The sequence below is a fragment of the Leptonychotes weddellii genome, chromosome 5, assembly GCF_054177405.1.
Source record: "Leptonychotes weddellii isolate Sample4059 chromosome 5, ASM5417740v2, whole genome shotgun sequence".
Classification (NCBI taxonomy): Eukaryota; Metazoa; Chordata; class Mammalia; order Carnivora; family Phocidae; genus Leptonychotes; species Leptonychotes weddellii.
This window is the reverse complement of record NC_138373.1, coordinates 81030007-81050011: the sequence shown is the minus strand read 5'-3', so window position 1 is coordinate 81050011 and position 20005 is coordinate 81030007. Positions and strand designations below refer to the sequence as shown.

Here is a 20005-nt window from a genome sequence, read left to right as displayed (position 1 = left end):
AGGTGAGTCTCCCCGGATCTGCTGCGTGTTGGGTCCCTGCTGGAGGAGCAGGAGCCCGACTGTGTCGCAGATCACGGTTTATGGCAACCCCGAGCTGAGAGCCCGCGCCTGGGCTCCGCCTCTGCAGCCGGCTTCCCTGCTCCGATACCTGGGAGCTCTGCCACACTCAGGCACCCCCGGTCTTTCTGTGACCCCGAGGGTCCTGAGACCACACTGTCCCGGAGGGTTCCACCCCCCGCTTAGCCACCAGAGTGACGTCCCTCAGTGGAGCAGACTTCTAAAAGTTCCGATTTTGTGCTCCGCGGCTCTATCACTTGCCAGAAGCGGCCGACAGAGGCCCCTCCCCCGCCATCTATCCTCCCGAATATCGCCTCGGATTCACCTCTCCACACGTCCTACCTTCCAGAAAGTGGTCGCTTTTCTGATGAGAGAGTTGTTGTTATTCTTTTCTTTGGTCTCCTGTTGAGTTTGTAGGTGTTCAGAATGGTTTGATCCCTATCCAGCTGAATTCCTGGAAGGAGACAAAATCCAGGTCTCCTACTCCTCCGCCATCTTGCTCCACCCCCCCTCTCTTTTTTTTTAAAAAAAGATTTTATTTATTTATTTGAGAGAGAGCGAGCACAAGTGGGGGAGGGGAGAGGAAGAAGCAGACTCCCCACTGAGCAGGGACCCCGACATGGGGCTCCATCCCAGGACCTCAGATCATTATGTGAGCCAAAGGCAGATGCTTAACCGACTGAGCCACCCAGGAGCCTCTCACATTTTCTTTTTTGAGTGCCATAAAAACATCATTCCATTTTCTTTTGGAATAAAGAATTAGTATTCAAAACTGATAATATACTACACTTCTTTCTCTTATAAATAATTTGATCTTTTTGCCGGATGCTTGAAGGAAGTTTCTTTTTCTTCAGAGTCCATTAGTTTTTCTAAAATATGTTTCAGGTTGGTTATTATAGGTAATTTTCCCAAATATTCAATGTATTTTAATGTAATTTCAAGTCTTTTGACTTCAGAAAATGTAATTATGATAGTAGTATTTATTAAAATACTAAATAAAGGGGCATCTGGGTGGCTCTGTCAGTTAAGCATTTGACTCTTGATTTTGCCTCAGGTCATGATCTCAGGGTCCTAAGGTCGAGCCCTGATTTGGGCAGCATGGAGCCTGCTTGAGATTCTCTCTCTCCCTTTTCCCTTGCCCCTCCCCCCAGCACTCTTGCTCTCTGTCTCTCTAAAATAAATAAATAAATCTTTTAAAAAATACTAAATAAATAATTTAGCTTTGATACCATTTTAATATATTATTTTGGTTTTCTTTTTCAGGGACTTTCATTATGTATATATATGTTGGATTTTCACTGCTTTTATTTTAAAAGTCCTCTTTTTGTTCATCTTTTTCTCTGGAGGCATCTGTTATATTGTCATGTTTATTCTGTGTTCCTTCTGGTTTGCTTTTAAAATTGTTTTCTTTTCCCAGAAATGAACCCACAACTATATGGCCAATTAATCTTTGACAAAGCAGGAAAGAATATCCAAATGGGAAAAAGTCTCTTCGACACTGGACACTGGACACTGGACAGCAACATGCAAAAGAATGAAACTGGACCATTTTCTTACACCACACACAAAAATAAATTTAAAATGGATCAAAGACCTAAATGTGAGACCTGAAACCATAAAAATCCTGGAAAAAAACACAGGCAGTAACTTCTTTGACATTGGCTATACAACTTCTTTCTAGATGTCTTCTGAGGTGAGGGAAACAAAAGCAAAAATAAACTATTTGGATTTCATCAAAATAAAAAGCTTCTGCACAGTGAAGCAAACAATCAACAAAAGTAAAAGATAACCTATGGAATGGGAGAAGATATTTGCAAATGACATATCTAATAAAGGGTTAGTATCCAAAATATATAAAGAGCTTATAAAACTCAACACCCCAAACCCAAATAACCCAGTTTAAAAATGGACAGAACACATGAAAAGACATTTTTCAAAGAATGCATACATTTGGCTAACAGACACATGGAAAGATGATCAACATCACTTATCATTAAGGAAATGCAAACCAAAACTATAATGAAATATCACCTCACACCTCTCAGAATGTCTAAAATTAACAACACAAGAAACAACAGGTGTTGGCTAGGATGTGGAGAAAGGGGGACCCTCTTGCACTGTGGGTGGGAATGCAAATTGCTGCAGCCACTGTGGAAAACAGTTTGGAGGCTCTTTAAAGTTAAAAATAGAACTACCCTATGGCCCAGCAGTTACACTACTGACTATCTACCCAAAGAATACAAAAATACTAATTGAAAATGATACATGTATGCCAATATTTATAGCAACATTATAGCAACAAATCTACGATAACCAAATTATGGAAAGAGCCCACATGTCCATCGACTGATGAATGGATAAAGATGTGGTATATATATAATGGAATATTATTCAGCCATAGAAAGAATGAAATCTTGTCAATTGCAATGATGGATGGAGCTAGAAACTATTAAGCTAAGCAAAATAAGTCAGAGAATGATAAATAACATGTATATTTCACTCATATGTAAAATTTAAGAAACAAAACAAACGAGCAAAGGGGAAAAAAAGAGAGAGAGAGGCATTCCAAAAAACAGAGTCTTAACTATAGAAAGCAATCTGATGGTGACCAGAAGGGAGGTGGATGGAGGGACAGGTTAAATAAGTGATGGGGATTAAGGTGTGCACTTATGATGGGCACCAGCTGTTGTATGGAAGTGTTGATTCACTGTAAATAACTAATATTACACTGTATGACCTGCAACTAATAGTACATGTATTTTAACTAACTGGTATTTAAATAAAAATGAAAAAATGCAATTAAAAATTATGTTTTCTTTTATTTTTTTTCTTGGATTCAATCACCTCATTTCTGAGTTTTTCTAATTCTGATATATATTGTTCTTTCATGTCATTATCATTGTCTTTATTTCTTTTAGCTCAATTTGAAATATAAGGATACAGTTTCTTCCTTTGGTGGGAATATCTTTCTGGCATACTTCATTGTATGGATTTTGTTTTACATCTTATTTCTTTATTTCTCATTATAATTTTGTATGATGTTCAAACATGATCCATTTTGCTTGCTCATTTTATTTTATTTTAATTTTATTATGTTATGTTAATCACCATACATTACATCATTGCTTGCTCATTTTAATATGAAATTAGCATTCTTGAACTTTCAGGAAGGAGTAGAAGGTTTTTGAGGGTCTGAAGCTCCCTTTTCCTTGTTATAGAAACAGTGATAAAAATGTTGTTTCATATTTTCTGAGATATGCTTCTTTTGCTTATCCCCTCACCCCCAATTTTTTCTGGACTTTGGTTTTCCTTTTCTTCTGTAATCTTTCTCCTCTCATCTTGGAGTATACATCTAGCAGTTTCTCTTCAGTGTAGGACTTTTTCCTGGAAGGAAGCTCCAGTTACCTCTGAAAGCTCATAAAGTTCTTTGACCTTTTCAGATCTGCCACTGAACACTTGCCCTTCCCAGTGAATTGGAATGTGTGAAAATTCTTCCCAATGTTAGCTGCTGTTATCAAATTGATCTGCTCAGCTTTCCAATGAGTACCTGTGGGGTCTTTGGAGTCATGTTCTCAGGCCAATCAGATGATTGCTTCTTTAGCTTCTTCCCATAACATGCTGATACACAGGTCTTATAGCTGAATGGTTTGTCCTACCTGCTTGTATTTTAGGGTTCTTGGGAATACTTTCTTGCATAGTTTTGTTGTAGGTATTGTCCATAGTTTTTGAGTTTTGCTACCCTATTTGATATGTCTGTTTTATTTGGAAGAGATTCAGGAACATTAAAAAACTTGACTTGTTATAATATATAATTCAAGCAACACAGTAAAATATGAAGTAAAATGGGAAAGTTTCCCTTCATCCTTCTTCCAGTGCCACTCTCCTCCAGAAATAACTGCTAGAAACAATTTGATATTATTCTTTTGAGTTTTCTTTATACATTTGTGCAAACAAATAGATACACAGAGATACATACACACTATCTTTACTCCTACTACATGCCAGGTGCTATTCTAGTGTTGGGATATAGCAATGAATAACAGAAATTTCTCCCTTTATAGAGTTTATATAATGTGAAATTCAGACAATAATGAAATAAACATTTAAAAATAAAGGATTTGAGAAAGTAATATATGCTGTAAAGGACACTAACAGACCTTGATTTGCCGAGTGTAGGCCATGGGGATTTGTGATGGAGGACATTCGAAGAAGAAACAATAGCTATTCCAGAAACTCAGAGGTAGATGGGTGACTGGTGTTTGGCAGATGGCAAAGAATGGCTGATAGAGTGAGGAAGGGAAGAATGGAATTAGACAGACAAAAAGAGCACCATTTTGTAAGGATTGTGATGTTGTGTGAGATAGAAGTAAAAAAAGACAGGAGTCAAAAATTACAATTCTAAGCAATGTTGTAATCTGCTATTTTAACTTAGTAATATATTTTGAAAGAAAAATTTTATAGTAAGTGGGGCATAGTAGGTGACCCCAAAATATCTGTTGAATGAGCAATCTTTCTAATTCAGAACACAGAGTTAGACCTATTTTTGAAATGACCACACAGTATCTGAAATTATAGTTGTACAGTCATAAATCTAACCTTTTTTTTTTTAATTGCAAAGACTATTCTTTCCTTGCTGATTCAATTTTGTCCAACACTAAGCCTCTATATATGCCTAGGCCTACTTCTGGCCTCTTTATTCTGTTGCACTTGTCATTTGTCCATTTCTGTGTCAATACTACACTTCCTTAAAAGCTGGAACTTATAATAAGTCTTGAAATCCACAAGCTCTTTTATCCTCTTCTTCTTTAGGTTTTTTTTCCCACTATTTTAGGCCCTCTAATCTCCCAAATATATTCTATTTTTATTTTATTTTATTTAAATTCAAGTTAGTTAACATATAGTGTGGTATTGGTTTCAGGAGTAGAATTTAGTGATTCATCACTTATATATAACCCCCAGTGCTCATCAAATGCCCCCCAAAAATGCCTTCTTTAATGCTCATTACCCATTTAGTCCATCCCTCTATCCACCACCTCTCCAGCAACCCCATTTATTTTCTATTTTAAGTGTCTCTTACGGTTTGCCTCCCTCTCTGTTTTTGTCTTATTTTATTTTCCCTTCCCTTCCCCCATGTTCATCTGTTTTGTTTCTTAAATTCCACATGAGTGAAATCATGTATTTGTCTTTCTAACTGACTTATTTCTCTTAGCATAATATACTCTAGTTCCATCTACATTGTGGCAAATGGCAAGATTTCATTCTTTGTGATCGCAGAGTAATATTTCACTATATATATATCTTTATCTGTATATGTATACCACATCTTCTTTATCCATTCATGGACATTTGGGCTCTTTCTATAATTTGGCTATTGTTGATAGTGCTGCTATAAACATTGGGGTGCCTGTGACCCTTTGAATCATCATTTTTTTTTTAAAGATTTTATTCATTTATTAGAGAGAGAGCAAATGAGAGGGGGGAGGGTCAGAGGGAGAAGCAGACCCCCTGCTGAGCAGGGAGCCCAATGCGGGACTCGATCCAGGGACTCTAGGATCATGACCTGAGCCGAAGGCCGTCGCTTAACCAACTGAGCCACCCAGGCGCCCTGAATCATCATTTTTTGTATCCTTTGGATAAATACCTTGTAGTACAATTGCTGGGTTGTAGGGGAGTTCTATTTTTAACTTTTTGAGGAACCTCCCTACTGTTTTCCAGAGTGGCTGCACCAGTTTGCATTCCCACCAACAGAGCGGTAGGGTTCCCCTTTCTCCGCATCCTCACCAACATCTGTTGTTTCCTGACTTGTTAATTTTAGCCACTCTGACAAGTGTAAGGTGATAATATCATTGTGGTTTTGATTTGTATTTCCCTGATGATGAGTGATGTTGAGCATATTTTCATGTGTCTTTTAGCCTTCTGGATGTCTTCTTTGGAAAAGTGTTTATTCATGTCTTCCACCTATTTCTTAACTAGATTATTTGTTTTTGGGTGTTGAATTTGATAAGTTCTTTATAGATTTTGGATATTAACCGTTTATCTGATATGTCATTTACAAATATCTTCTTCCATAGAATCGGCTTATCAAGCTCACCCATACAAAAAATAAATGTGTAAGGATTTGAGTGGTACTGTATTGAAAGTATAAATCAATTTGGGTGGAATTAACATCTTTACAATATTAAGACATGCACCTGGTAAGCATGGTAGATTTCTTCATTTAGTTAAGTCTTGTTTTACATCTCTCTTCATGAGTTTAGATTTTTTCCTGTGAAAATTTTGCATATCTTTTGTTAGATTTATTCCCTAATTGAACACATATTTGTTAATGACAAATTGTAAATACTATCTTTTCCTAAATTTTAACCAACATTTGATAATATGTAAGTAGATTTTATGATTTTGTTGTTGTTGTTTATTCATTTGAGACAGAGAGAGAGAGACAGAGAATGAGCAGGAGAGAGAGAGGTAGAGGAGGAAGGAGAATCAGACTCCTTGCTGAGCCAGGAGCCCAAAGAGGGGCTCAATCCCAGGACCCTGAAATCATGACTTGAATTGAAGGCAGATGCTTAACCATCCGAGCCACTCAGGCACCCTGTAAGTAATTTTAAACTCTCATTGATTTTAACAATATTTCTGTATGATCTTTTGAAATTTGTATGGACACAGTCATGTAATCTGCAAAAATGATAGTTTTTGTTACCTTTGCACTGCTAAGACCCAGATCAATGTTAAATGGAAGTGGTGATAGCAAACATTTTTGGTTTGTTCCTGATTACAAAGAAGTTTTCAATGTTTCACCATTAAGTATAATGTTTTCTGTTCAGTTTTAGCTAAGGACATTCCTTTCTATTTCTGGAGTTTTTAAGAAACAAGTAATTATAAATTTTACTAACTACATTTTCTGTAACTATTGAGGTGATCATATAACGTTTCCCCTTTAATCTTTTTTACTACAGAGTCTTGACTGTTTATCTTGTAACTACTTACTTTACTGACTCTTGTTATTCCATTTTTTTTTAATTCCTTAGGATTATCTTCTTTGTTGTCTTATTCAAATGGAAAATAACAATATACTAAAACTTAAGCATAGGGCTTTACTTATCAATATAAAGGCATTATTATCTTTTTCCTGACATTAATGGGAATGCTTGCAATTTTCCACTTTTAAAAGTATGATGTTTATCTAAGTTTCCTTCTATTCTGAGATTACTAAAATTTTCTAAGAGGAATGGATGTTGAATATAATTAAATACCACTTTCTGGGTTGGCATCTATCAAAGTTATGATGCAATGCCTTCTTTAGACTAATCTGTTATGTCCTCAGTGTTAACAATGTAGTTCAATAATGTTTAATAATTTTTTCCTCAATTTTATAAAGCTCCAAACCCATTTATCTTGTTCTGGTATTAGACTCTTTAAAGTAAATTCCAAAATTTTCCATTACTATACATCAATCTAGGCCAAAATTTGTTAAATAAGTTAAAATATGACTCTGATCATTATTCATTTCCACAGTGTTCATGTTCCTAAAGATATTCTTTGACTTTATGAATTTATGGGTATATTGTATAATATAAAACATTCATTTCTTTTCTCATTCATAGTTTAAAGAATGAAGATAATAATAGTATGAGTACAATGCTAATCATGATTTATGGAGACCAACCATTCATTCATTCATTCATTCAACAAATATTTACTGAACATATTTCATGTATTGTGGTGGAAACTCTAGGGTGACAGCATGTACTCTCTTCTCATAAAGATCTGCTATGAACCATATGTCCTAAGTTCTGATGTACTCACCTTCACAAAATCTCAACTACATCCATGCCTTACTCTTACACTGTCCAACAGTTAAGATCTAAGAAGACTTGAGATGAAGGATGAACTTTTATGATAAGCCTATAGTTTTAGGGTAGACTTTCACCTAAATCCATCTCCTATTTCATAGGTGACAGATTTAACAGGTCAGATAGAATAGTGCTTTTTAATATGACCCAATCTGGGACTGGGGACCTGAGAGTAGTAGGTTACAGGCCTCTGCAAGGATCTGATTTATGCAGGTGGTAGCCCTATGATATATTTTGTTTAATGGCAGCATCAGCAGGATTATCCTTTGGAGTATCCTCATATTACAGGTTCAAAGCCCCAGTTGGAAGGACCCAGTTCTTAAATTTCTTAAGGGAAACCTCTAGATCATCCTGATAAACACTCCTAACTCTCTGCCAGGCACTGTTCTATGTGGTGGGACATAGAGGTAGAGAAAAATCAGATTTCTGCCCTCAGGGAGTATATATCCTTTGGCAAGTACTGCACTGAATGCCTTATGTTAATTTTTTCATCCTTATAAGAAAATAGTAAAATTATTTTAGCAATAGATTAAAAAAAAAAAAGACCAAGAAAGGTTAAATGAATACCAAAGGTGACATTATTTAGAAGGTAGTAACGAAAATTTCAACTCACGTTTATCTGATTCCTGTCTTTGCTCTCATTGTGGATTATTTATAATAAACAGTCTTTCAACTTTGTCTTTAAGATTAGCCAATTAAATAGATTTAGCATGCAATTCTTAGGTGCAATAAAGGCACTAAAATAATGATCCTTTAATTTTTACATAAAAACAAACCTTAGAAAAACATTTAATGGTATTTTTTATAGCCAGGGAACATAGTCCAAAGGGTTATACAATAACCATAAAATCTTAAGCCTTATGTCCTATCTTAAATGTGTACAAAATCTATACTGCTTCATAATATATTCACCTTTTCATATGACATAAATATTTTAAATTGCTTATCATTAGAAACAGCTGCTACGAACAGGTTTCCTAGCTATGTGTGTGTGTGTGAATGAGCAATTGAGTTTATCAGTCTCAGAAAACTGGGTTGAATCCAGGACGTCTGATCTTCCACATCAGGTTCAACATACAGAGAACAGTAGTATTTTTTTCCTCAGATTAAATATTATAATATTTTTTGCACTTGCATTTATACAATATGTGACTGTAAGGGGCAAATATTTTTCACTGCTTTGTGAGTCACATCGGAACAACCACTGAGGAGACATGTCTATAACGCTGTGGAACGACAGTTGAGCGAAGTTTCTGAGGCAACAGGATGGAAATTTCAAGAATATATTCTTATTGCTGAAGTTGTTTATATCATTTTGTGGTTTGATAGAATACCTGTTTTACTAACCAGTCTCTTCAATAGTCTCAGGGAAATATTTTCAAAAGACTTTATCTGTGAGGGAATTTGTTTAAGAACATTCTCATTTTACCATTGACTCTGTAATTTTATCATATATAAATAGAAGAGTTTCAAGTGACTCATACTCCCCATGAACAAATTTCTTCATCTAACCTCCAAACTTCATTTTCGTTGCATTGGTTTTGGCATGTGTGATATGTACAGTACTTTTTTTTTTTCTTTTTTTGGAGTTACTGATTGAATGTCCAGGTTCGTGAGTCATTCTTAACGATTCAGAGGGAACAATGACTTAATACAACTTTGTCACAATTTCTTTTATTCCATGAAGAAAAATAATAGTTCAATGTTGAATTTGTAATCTCTAAAATGTCTTCCCAAAACTTTCTCATACTTAAGCCTGTAAAGTGCGCTATCAAGATAATTCCTACTTTGTTACAAGTTTATACTGGAACAATAAGTATTCAAACCCATATTTTTAAACCAAAAAACCAATACCATTCTGAAATGAATTCAGTAAATAATCATTGCTGATGCATCCTTGGTATACAATAAAACAAGTTCATCTCTGTGCATTTTTATTTTTAAAAATTCAAGATTGTGTGACATGAAAAATAGATGACTGGCTACACATGTATGTACACATATATGAACACAAAAATTTAACCTTCTTGTTCTAACTTTTATTATTATTATTTTTTAAGATTTTATTTATTCATTTGAGACACAGAGATACAGAGAGAGAGAGAGAACATGGGCAGGGAGAGAGGCAGAGGGAGAAGCAGGCTCCCCGCTGAGCCAGGAGCCCGATGTGGGGCTCGATTCCAGGACCCTGGGATCATGACCTGAGTCAAAGGCAGACGCTTAACCATCTGAGCCACCCAGGCACCCCTTGTTCTAACTTTTAAATAAAATGATATTATGAAAGAATATCTCATGGTAATCCTTGTGGCTTTCATGGCCTGGCACCCTAATTTGAGATACATGGTTATAAGCATTTAGATATTTTCTTGTTAAACATTTAGATGTTTGGATATTTTCTTGCCATATTCTTTCACCTAACCTGAAGACACTAAGTTAAAAAAATCTATATTTATCTGAGATTATCAGAGCATTAAGAGTTCCACATGTCGGATTTTTCACCATGTGAAAAATTACCATGTGATTTTGCTTAAAGTCCTGGGAAGAGCATCTATTATGCAAGAAATCAGTTTTGCTCTATATTGAACTCACTTATTAGTTCTGCCCATGATCTCAAGAAAGTCAATTAGCTTCCAGGAAACTCAGTTGTTTCATCTATAAAACATAGGTGATGACTAAACCATGCCGTTTTCCCAAGACTGTTGAAAGAATTGAATTAGGTAACATATGAAAAGTAATTGGAAATAGAATAATATTATGCAAATATTATTTCAGAAAGCTTACTACCAAATAAATAAAGAAATGAATATATATGAGCCCAAAATGTAGCAAACTACATAGAGGGATACAAAAGAAAACAAATGTGCAGATTTATGGTTTTTTGGAAAATGACTTGTGGTAAACTCTTGAAATCCTACAAAAAATAAATTAGATAATGGTTAAAACAAGGGGCAGGTTTATCTTTCTTTCTTTTCTTCCTTTTTTTTTCTTTTCTCTTGCTTCATTGTTTAGAACTTAGCTTACAAAAAAAAAAAAATACCAAAACACAAAAAACTTTGCTGTGTTCCAAGTTAAAGTTTGAAGTCTTCAAAATTTACTTACAAGGTTAGTGAGCCTTATGTAAATGTCATCACAGGCATCTAACTCTGCATACAAACAAGAATTCTAGGCTCCATGGTCTTGACTATCAATAAGTAATTCTTACACTTTCTTAGGGAAGTTACTTAAAAAAAAAACCAACCAAATCAGAGCAAATGGAAGAAAGGCCTAGAAAAAGGTTGATGGATTGGTCTTATTATATGTAAGTGTTACGCCAGTGAAATGATATTCCAGGTGTCTATTCCCATTGACCAACCCCCCCCACCAAGCCAGCTTATTTTATTGATGGTATTAAAATGAAATCTTACACAAAGCAGGAAAATAAATCTTAACATGCAATAATATAGAAAAATCCACAGTGATAAATGGTGCTATAATTAAGGTAATAAAAATCTTTAAAATGTGAAAAAAATATATTTAAAAATAGTAAATGACTTCAGTCATTTACTACAGTAAGAGTAGGCTGATGCAGGTAGGTGTGGTGGGGTGATCGGCTGTTGTGAAACAGCGCCATCTGGACTATTCATCTCTTGTTAACTAATGACTTCTGGCACTCTTGGTGGGTACATTGAACTTTCCAAATGCTCTTAGCCTTTAGACTGATAGTCTCCTAAAGAGTTAAAATATCTTTTTTTTTTAAAAGCTAATAGCTAAGGTGTATCATGACTTGATATTTAGGGAAATTGGGCAAATTCTCAGTGTAGCATATATAATTCAAAAACAGAGACTCTCCTATTGCAGAAATTTAGAACAACAGCTAAGCTATCAAACATTGTAATGAGTGTGACTAGGTCACACAACTTAGGAAATACAGCATTGTAAAAGGTATTATACCTGCAGTTAAAAAAGTAATTTATAAAGTCATTTAGTTCAGATTTGTTTTTATAATTCATTTTTTTTTTAATTGGGAGACTTTCACAATGAAAGGGAAACTTCCACCTGTTTGAATTTGCATTTCTCTTTGAAATTTGCTTTCCTAATTTAGGGAAAGTTGGACACCATGATTGTTAATTTCTCCAGGTTCTGTTGTTTTGTTTGTTTGTTTGTTTGTTTTTCTGGTGAGCATTTATTTCTGTGGGTATCAATGGTTAATCTAAGGCAAAGGAAAATTTTGACCCATATTTGTGGAATTACAACAATCCATGAGATAACAATTTGCCAAGTATTTAAAAAGCATCAAGAAAATTTAATGATAAAAGAATCCAGGGATCTGCATCCCTGTCCCATATTTTCTTTCTCAATTTTGAAGAGAAACAGACAAAAGGCCATTGAACTGTGTTTTGAGACATTTGAGCACAGAGTCTCGTCTCACCCTGTAGCCATGAAAAATAACTAAGGAGGAGTGACAGAAACACTGGGAGTTTCTGGCATTATGTCTGCATACTGTAGGTGGCTCACAGACTCTGGCTCTGTTAGGAGGAGTCCAGGAGCACTCTTTCCAGATGGCATCGACATTTCCAGTGGTTTTATAGTTATACTTGGGACAGTCATCATGCGTGCTCTGCACTTGAGTGGCCCCTCATAACTAAGATTGTTCTCTCTAAAGCTCAAAATTCAGAGAAGAAACTCTAGGCTGTTCTTTGTCAAGGGGTGGCCCATAATAGGTGTAAGGATGGGCAACAGAATCCATGATGGCTTTGTGTGAAGGATCCTGTCCATTTGGGACAAAGGCAACTAGTTAAGTCAATTAAGACTGTTTCTCTTTGGAATTTAGACTAGAGTACTGGCCAATGGGCAAAAAGGTCGATTAAACAGAATAGAAGATCTTTGTTTCCACTGGAAACTAGCCAGGTCCCACTGGTTTCTGGGATTTGTTAGGTTATAGTTTGAGTCCATATATACCCTTTTCTCTAAGGGTATCAGATAGAATCTCTGGTTCTTGCTACCAAAATACCTCATGAATACAAATTTTTTTTTTTTTTTAAAGTTTGGAGTTTTGTGTTTTGCTTCAAGCTGCCTTCAGTTTTAGCCGAAGGACAGGAGATCTTATACTTATTAAACCAAAGAATCTGTGTGGCAGGCCAAATGGAATATCTGGGAATACATGGAAAATTTCCTCTCACATTTTTGGAGCAGAAAATGAATGAAGTGAAAAGCATGATCTGTATGTGGGAGGGGAGGTAGGCAGGGAAGTTTATGCTTAATGATCCCAGTCTGGTCTGTGAAATAGTTATCTGTTTCTAGGGACAGCTAACCCGAGGTTTGAAAGTGATTGAAAATTCTAAAATAACCCATTCGGACAGCATTTTAATGGATCGTTGCTTTTGTTGCCTAGCAGTGAGCTTGGCAGAGATATTACATGAGAGTATCAATTTCAGGAACTGAGTCATGAGACTTTCTTGATTCTATTCAACAGCACTCAGCTGTAAGGTGAGTAGAAAAAAGTAAGGGAAGCAGAGAGAAGAGTTGGCAGTGCTGTGAAAAATCTTTGTGGCCAGTAAACCAATTTTATTCTCATTTTCCTCCAAATACCATTAATTATAATACAATTTTTAATGCCATGTGGAGTACAGCATCTTCTGAAACTCTTACGATCAGCTCTTAACCCTGAATGTGAATACCAAAGAATAAGATAGGATCCTATGTGGTTCATAAATTGAGTACTCTCTTGGAGAGACAGGAAAAGTCATTTCTTTCTTTTAAGTCTCATACAATGTCAAGAGGGCAGCCTCTTAATGCTAATACTGTAGTCAAGACTAGGGTACTTAAGGTAGCCACACATGCTGTGTCTCAGAGGGCTTAGTCCTCATTCATGGCCCAGATCTGTGAGCTTGGTGGTGGTGGTGGTGGCGGGTGGATTTTTTTATCTTATTTTTATTTCTATTTTAGTACTAATATCAGAATAAACAGCGGCATAAAGCACTTTTAGCCCATCAGAACAAAGAGAACAAGGACTTTAAATATACAGGAGTGCTCATAAGTATATTAAAAGAGTTAATGCCACTCATTGAAGTACCAGCACTAACGCTGAATCCATTACATAACTTCATTTCTCTTTTGGTAAATTATGTGCACTGACATCTACACTTCAAGTACCTCCTTAAGTTTTGGAATCCATGTGATGTCAGAGAACACAGCTTAAGATAACGATATTATATACATAGAAAAATAAGCAAGTGCACATAATTTTTATCATTAATTTTAACCATGTGGATCATGTCATTAAAGGTTCCACTCTTGTTTTTAATTATTCAGGCTACTTTTATAAATTCACTCTATACATTAAGTATTGACAAAAGAAATATTCTATAATCAGTTGTAAAAATTATAAGTAACTTTTTAAAATGGTTAAGAATCTCAGTCACAATTAATTGAGGTTTCTTGAATCTCCATAATAGGTTCTTCACAGTGCTGTGTGGTAGAAAAGATTCTCAACACTTGATCTACATTTGCTTACCAAAGAATTTAGAGAACAGGTGGAGAGGCAAACTGAAAACACATTAAATCATATCTAAAAATAAAGGTATGTGATTGAGATTATAGGATAAAATATATTACTGAGACAGGCTCTTGGAAGTTAAAAGGAGAGTGAGTCTCATGCTCCCATGAGAGAAATCTTTCTCTGAGCAGACAAGGGGAAAAACAGAGAAAGGTTCAAGACATCTGTTAAAGGGCCAAAACAGAAAAAGGAAAGAGGGTGACTATTTTGGAGTCACTAGGCAAATTATCCCATGGTGGTCCCCCAGGGCGGCAATTATAGCAGATCTTAAACCAAACATCCAGGAGACACCTGGTGATGGCACAGAGATAATAGTACTGGGAAGGGACATCTGTCCTCTCTCAAGGCTTGGGATATTCAGGATATGAGGATTATTGCCTGAGAAAAGATCTACTTTGTTCAAACTGTAGCCCAACTGGGCTCTAAGGGACCTTGAGAAAACTATGGTCTGAATTATGAACCAGCCTATCCCAAGAGCCTGCATATGAGAGACATGGTTTTGAGCACACAGGGTGGAGTTTAAGACCCCCACTCTGGAGATAACCCCTGGATACACATTGTGGTTCTGTCTACAGCTGGCTATATCCTTTGGCAAATTACTTAACCTCTCTGGGGTCTCAGTGTCCTAATCTAAAAATGTACATTAAAATGATATTATCTCACAGACTTGTTATGATGATTAAACAAGTTACCACATGAAAAGCACTTAGAACAGGGCCTGACACATAAGAAGTACTATGTTAAATGTTAGTCATTGTTATATAACTTTTATATACTTAATGTTTGATGTTTACATTGGATTTTCTGTTAAACTTTTAAATATATCTTAAGGGGAATAAAACTTGTTTCACATTCAGATATTTTTAAAAGTGGAAAAATGGGACTATGTCCCCTATTTTACTTGGGAGAAACTGGTATAACCAACCAGTATATTAAGGTGATATACTAGACAACATGTAATTTAGTAATAAATTAAGTATAGCAGGAAGTAGTACATGTTCTGTAGAATTATAGAAAAAAAGACTAGTCACTACTAGAATAATCTGAGGTTTCATGGATGAGGTACGAATGGTCCAGCATCTCAAAGAATAGGTAGAACTGAAAGTTAGATCAGACTCCCCCCTCTATTCCAGTAATTTTATGATTCCTTGGAAGCATTTCTGATGCGTTAAATAGACAAAAGAGGAATGAATGTATATTGAGAAAGTTATCTACCCAGAAGATGACTCATTTGGGAGTAATGGAGGTGGGGTGGATAAAGCTTGATAAAGACAATCAGATCATAAGGTCCTGAAAAGTAAGCGGTAGGAAATGGCAAGTCAAAGACAATTATTGAACAGAGAAAGGATGTGCCCTCATTTAATTGACTAGATGCTTTTTAAGTCTGCAATGGAGAACAAGTTTTTTACCATAAAGTTGTAGAAAGAAGTTTAATTAACAGAACATACTATATAACATCTGAAAGTGAGAAAATTAGCCTGGCAGAGATATGCAGGCAGGATAATGAGGTCTAGCTCACTGCCAGGAGATTAGTGGTTTCAGATCTACTTCCCATATTAGTTCACAATCTTTTGAATAGAAAGAGGAGATAAATCAACGTAGGAAAGCTCACCCATATCTAAGATTCTGCTTTTTACAGATCTGGATGTATCAGTTGAAGTCAGGAAATGTGGTGGGATGGAACTCTGGTGGACAAATAAAATGGCCAGAGCATGAAAGAGCTTTTCTTCATCCAATATATAGTTTTTTCCCTTTGCTTTAAATGGTAGTAGGGACTATTTGTAAACTATCTAAACAATGACACATCAAACACAAGCTTTAACCTAATCACATGTTTCCAACCTCTACCTTTATTGGACCTCTCCATGCTCCTCCTCTGTCTCCCCACCTGCTTCCACTGACACATCAATCATTGTGCCTGTTGTGCAGTAGCTCATTTTAAAGAAAGGTATCCCACTCAGATCCTAATGGAATAGCCTGAGAGGGGTGTGTTTTGGTACCAGGTGATCTTAGGATGGAGTTAATTGGACTGGGGGTGAGCAGCTAGTGTGAAAGTCTGCTTCCTGCTGATGGGATCCCAGGGCTGTCTTGAACTCCAAAGGACCTTCCAGGCTCTGGGACAGAAGACCTTCTGCTCTTTCTGAGGCAAGCTGTTAGCCTTTCCCTTGGATTTCTCACACAAATCTCCTGCCCCATTAGGTGAGGCAACTTGAGGGTCATTATCCATAAAACCAGGGATCTGGAACACTTACGAAAATCTTCAAGCTAGTGGCTTTGGCCACGGATGATTGTCAACTAATATTTGTAGCTTTCTAAGTGGACATAAACAAATGCTTCTTTCAGAGATAACTTTTACGATTAAAGGGCATTTTTAAAAATTATTATGTTATGTTAATCACCATACATTACATCATTAGTTTTTGATGTAGTGTTCCATGATTCGTTGTTTGCGTATAACACCCAGTGCTCCATGCAGAATGTTCCCTCTATTAAAGGGCATTTTTAAAGACTCAAAAAACCTACCAGACTCCACTAAAGAATCTCTAATGGTAGAATTTCAGAAACAAATTAAGTAGCAGGAAGGTATATTTTTGGCAAGGGCTCTGCCTGGTGTTCCTTAATGATATCATATTGTTTCCAGTATTGAATGTTGAAAAACCCTAGACCAGGGACTTTTATGGTCCCTAATCGTAGCTCTGTTTCTTACTACTTCTTTAATCGTGGGCAAGACCTCTAATTCTTTGAATCTGTTTCCTCATTTGCATATTTATTGTCAGAATACAGTATAAGGGCACCTCCAGTTCTAGTATTCTCTAATTACGCCATATTGCTTCTACTCAACCACAATAGCAGCCTTTCAATTAGAGTTCACAAAACAAAGATTCTTTGCAAAAGTGAAATTCATCAAGTATGTAGGATGTCCAATTAACTCTCATTAGTCCATTGTAATAGAGAGCCTTCACTATACATTCTGGAAGGAGGGGAGAAAAAGTAATAATTGGGTGGGAAAGATTTTGTAAATACTGTTTTCCTCAGAAGGACAAAGCATACATCCATTAAAAAGAGTATTATCTGTACTTATAAATTTTTTATTAAAAGTATCAGAACAATTAAAAAGTAGACTCAAATAAGAGTTAATATTAAGAAGTTACAGGAAAGAGCACTGTATTTCTCTACTTAAACTATTTACTATGATAATAATTATGGCTAACATTTATTGAGCCCTAAAACTTGCTAGCAATTATGTTATCCATTCAAATATTGAAGTTCAAAGGAATCTTCTATTATAAAATGCAGCACCCTTTTGACAATGATTTTGAGTCCAATTAATATTCACTGTATTCCGCCCAGACTCTTACTTTGATGTGCATTAGTGTTTTCCCAGCCTTGCTTAGTAAAAAATAGATTAAAAATAAAAGATAGTTACCAAGTTTCTAATATTTGTATTGCCTTAGAGATGAAAGTAGTGAGTCCATATCTCATCATAAATCTCTTTTTCTAAATTGTTTTCCTGGACACAGTTCAAATAGAACAACCAATCTATTTATGTCAGCCTTGCTCTTTTTAGTGACCTCTTATTGAGCAATGTATTAGATGAAGAGGCTGGGTAGCAAACAATAGCATGCTACAAAAACACTGACTAAGGCCTTCTGCTAGACATTCACATTGCTCCCTTTCCATCCCCTGGGAAAGAAGACACAGGCTGGTTCTAGAAATGACAGCTTTATACCAATGATTGTTCACCCTGAAATCAACTCAAATGTGAAACATGTATCTGTACACATGAGTGTATGTACATTCATACATTCACAGCTAATCTTACTTGGTAAAATGACTTGTTGCTTCCAGGTCTGTGTCTTGTGGACGAAGATTATTATACACATATTTCAGGTCTTGGATTCCACCCAGCTCAGGCAATCCTGCATGTATCATCTTAGCAAAACAAACAGAACAAAAACAAAAAAACTCAGAATAAACGTAAATCAAATCTTACTTAGTCAAGTTTGGTTAAGCTTACTTGGTTAATTCTACAAATACATATAAACTTAAATTTACATAACAACGCTTTTCAGTTCATAAACATGAATGGATATAATTCATGTTTTTTTTAACTTCCTGTGTTTACTAACAGAAGCAACAAACAATAATAATAAGAAGAAGAACAAATAAAGTTGTCAAAGTGCTTGCAGATTAATAATTTAATTTTATCTTCATCATAAACCAGTGAAGTAAGCGTGATAGTATGATTAACCTCACCTTGTCTTCTTGTAGAAGAGGCATATTCAGCACTGGACAGTAGACTAATTAGGGTTCTAGTGTCAGAATCTCTAGACCTACTATTTAAAATCTGAATAATCATGAAAAAAGTTTCTTAACTTCTTTGAATCTACATTTTCTCTTTTAAAGTAGAGATAAGAATACCCAACATGTTCTAGGGCAATCAAATGGTTAATGAATAAGGAAAGGATTTATACTTATAAATTGTTACACAGAAATTATATTGCAATACACATTTTAAAGAAGAAAAACTTAATCCCCCCAAAAGTGTAAGTGAAGTGTCCAGATCAAATGGTGTGGAAGCACAGAGTATAAAACTCATCCCTCTGGTTCTTAATCTTACATTCTTTCATGACTCTATGACTCATATCCTAAAAACACAATTTTCCCTAGTTAAGTGGTGATTCCATTTATTAAAGATTATTAAAACAATGAAGTAAAGATAAAATTATACTAAGTCTCAGATATTTTTTTCTGCCAATCTTTGGAAACGTACTGTGTTTATACTATAATGTAGACTGAAGGGATAATATTCATTTTAGTTACAGGCAAAAATAAAGAAAATATTTTTTGAGAAAAAGATCTTTCTGAAATAAATTTAAACTTTGAAAAAGAAGAAGGAGGAGGAGCACGAGGAGGAGAAGAAGGAGGAGAATGTCAACATTACCTCTATGACTAAGATGATAAATTATTTCCTGTTCTGGAATAGAGGCACTCAGAGTGCTGGGAAGTTAAGAACAATGCTACTAATGCTAAAAATAAAGGATAAAATGAGAATATGGCTAGGAAAGATGGGTGAAGTTGTGATTATCTTGATGAAGTTCAAGCGAGAAAGAAATGGATTTGAAACTGTTGTCTTTCCTACTGTCCCCACTCAGGCAGAGGGAACAGCATACATAGATGTACTGAGGAGAGCAAGACATCTTTCATTAGTTCACAAAAAGAATTCCAGGAGAGCTTCTGGAACATAAGATATCCTGTGGATGGGTGACAAGAGATGGGGCTAAAGAGTTAGGTAGAGTAAGATCTTTTAGCAATATAAAAGTTTTGTACTTTATCCTAAAGGCGAGACAGCTCTTTTAGTGTTTTTAAATGGGCATGAAAATAACTGAATTGTGTTTTAAAAAGATCATCATCAAGAAACAAGAAAGGTCTCAAGTACACAACCTAACCCTACACCTAAAGGAGCTGGAGAAAGAACAACAAATAAAGCCTAAACCCAGCAGGAGAAGAGAAATAATAAAGATCAGAGCAGAAATCAATGAAATAGAAACTAAAAGAA

The 20005-nt window shown here is 35.5% G+C and overlaps 1 protein-coding gene across 1 annotated transcript in view; it reads right to left on the bottom strand.

Annotated features, from left to right (window-relative positions):
• Positions 1 to 20005, bottom strand: part of PIK3C2G (phosphatidylinositol-4-phosphate 3-kinase catalytic subunit type 2 gamma) — a 291400-nt gene that overhangs the window by 59275 nt on the left and 212120 nt on the right. Inside the window, exon 23 of the mRNA XM_081818936.1 lies at positions 18269 to 18378. Within this exon, the coding sequence (XP_081675062.1) occupies positions 18269 to 18378 (110 nt within the window). The remainder of the gene's footprint in view (positions 1 to 18268; positions 18379 to 20005) is intronic.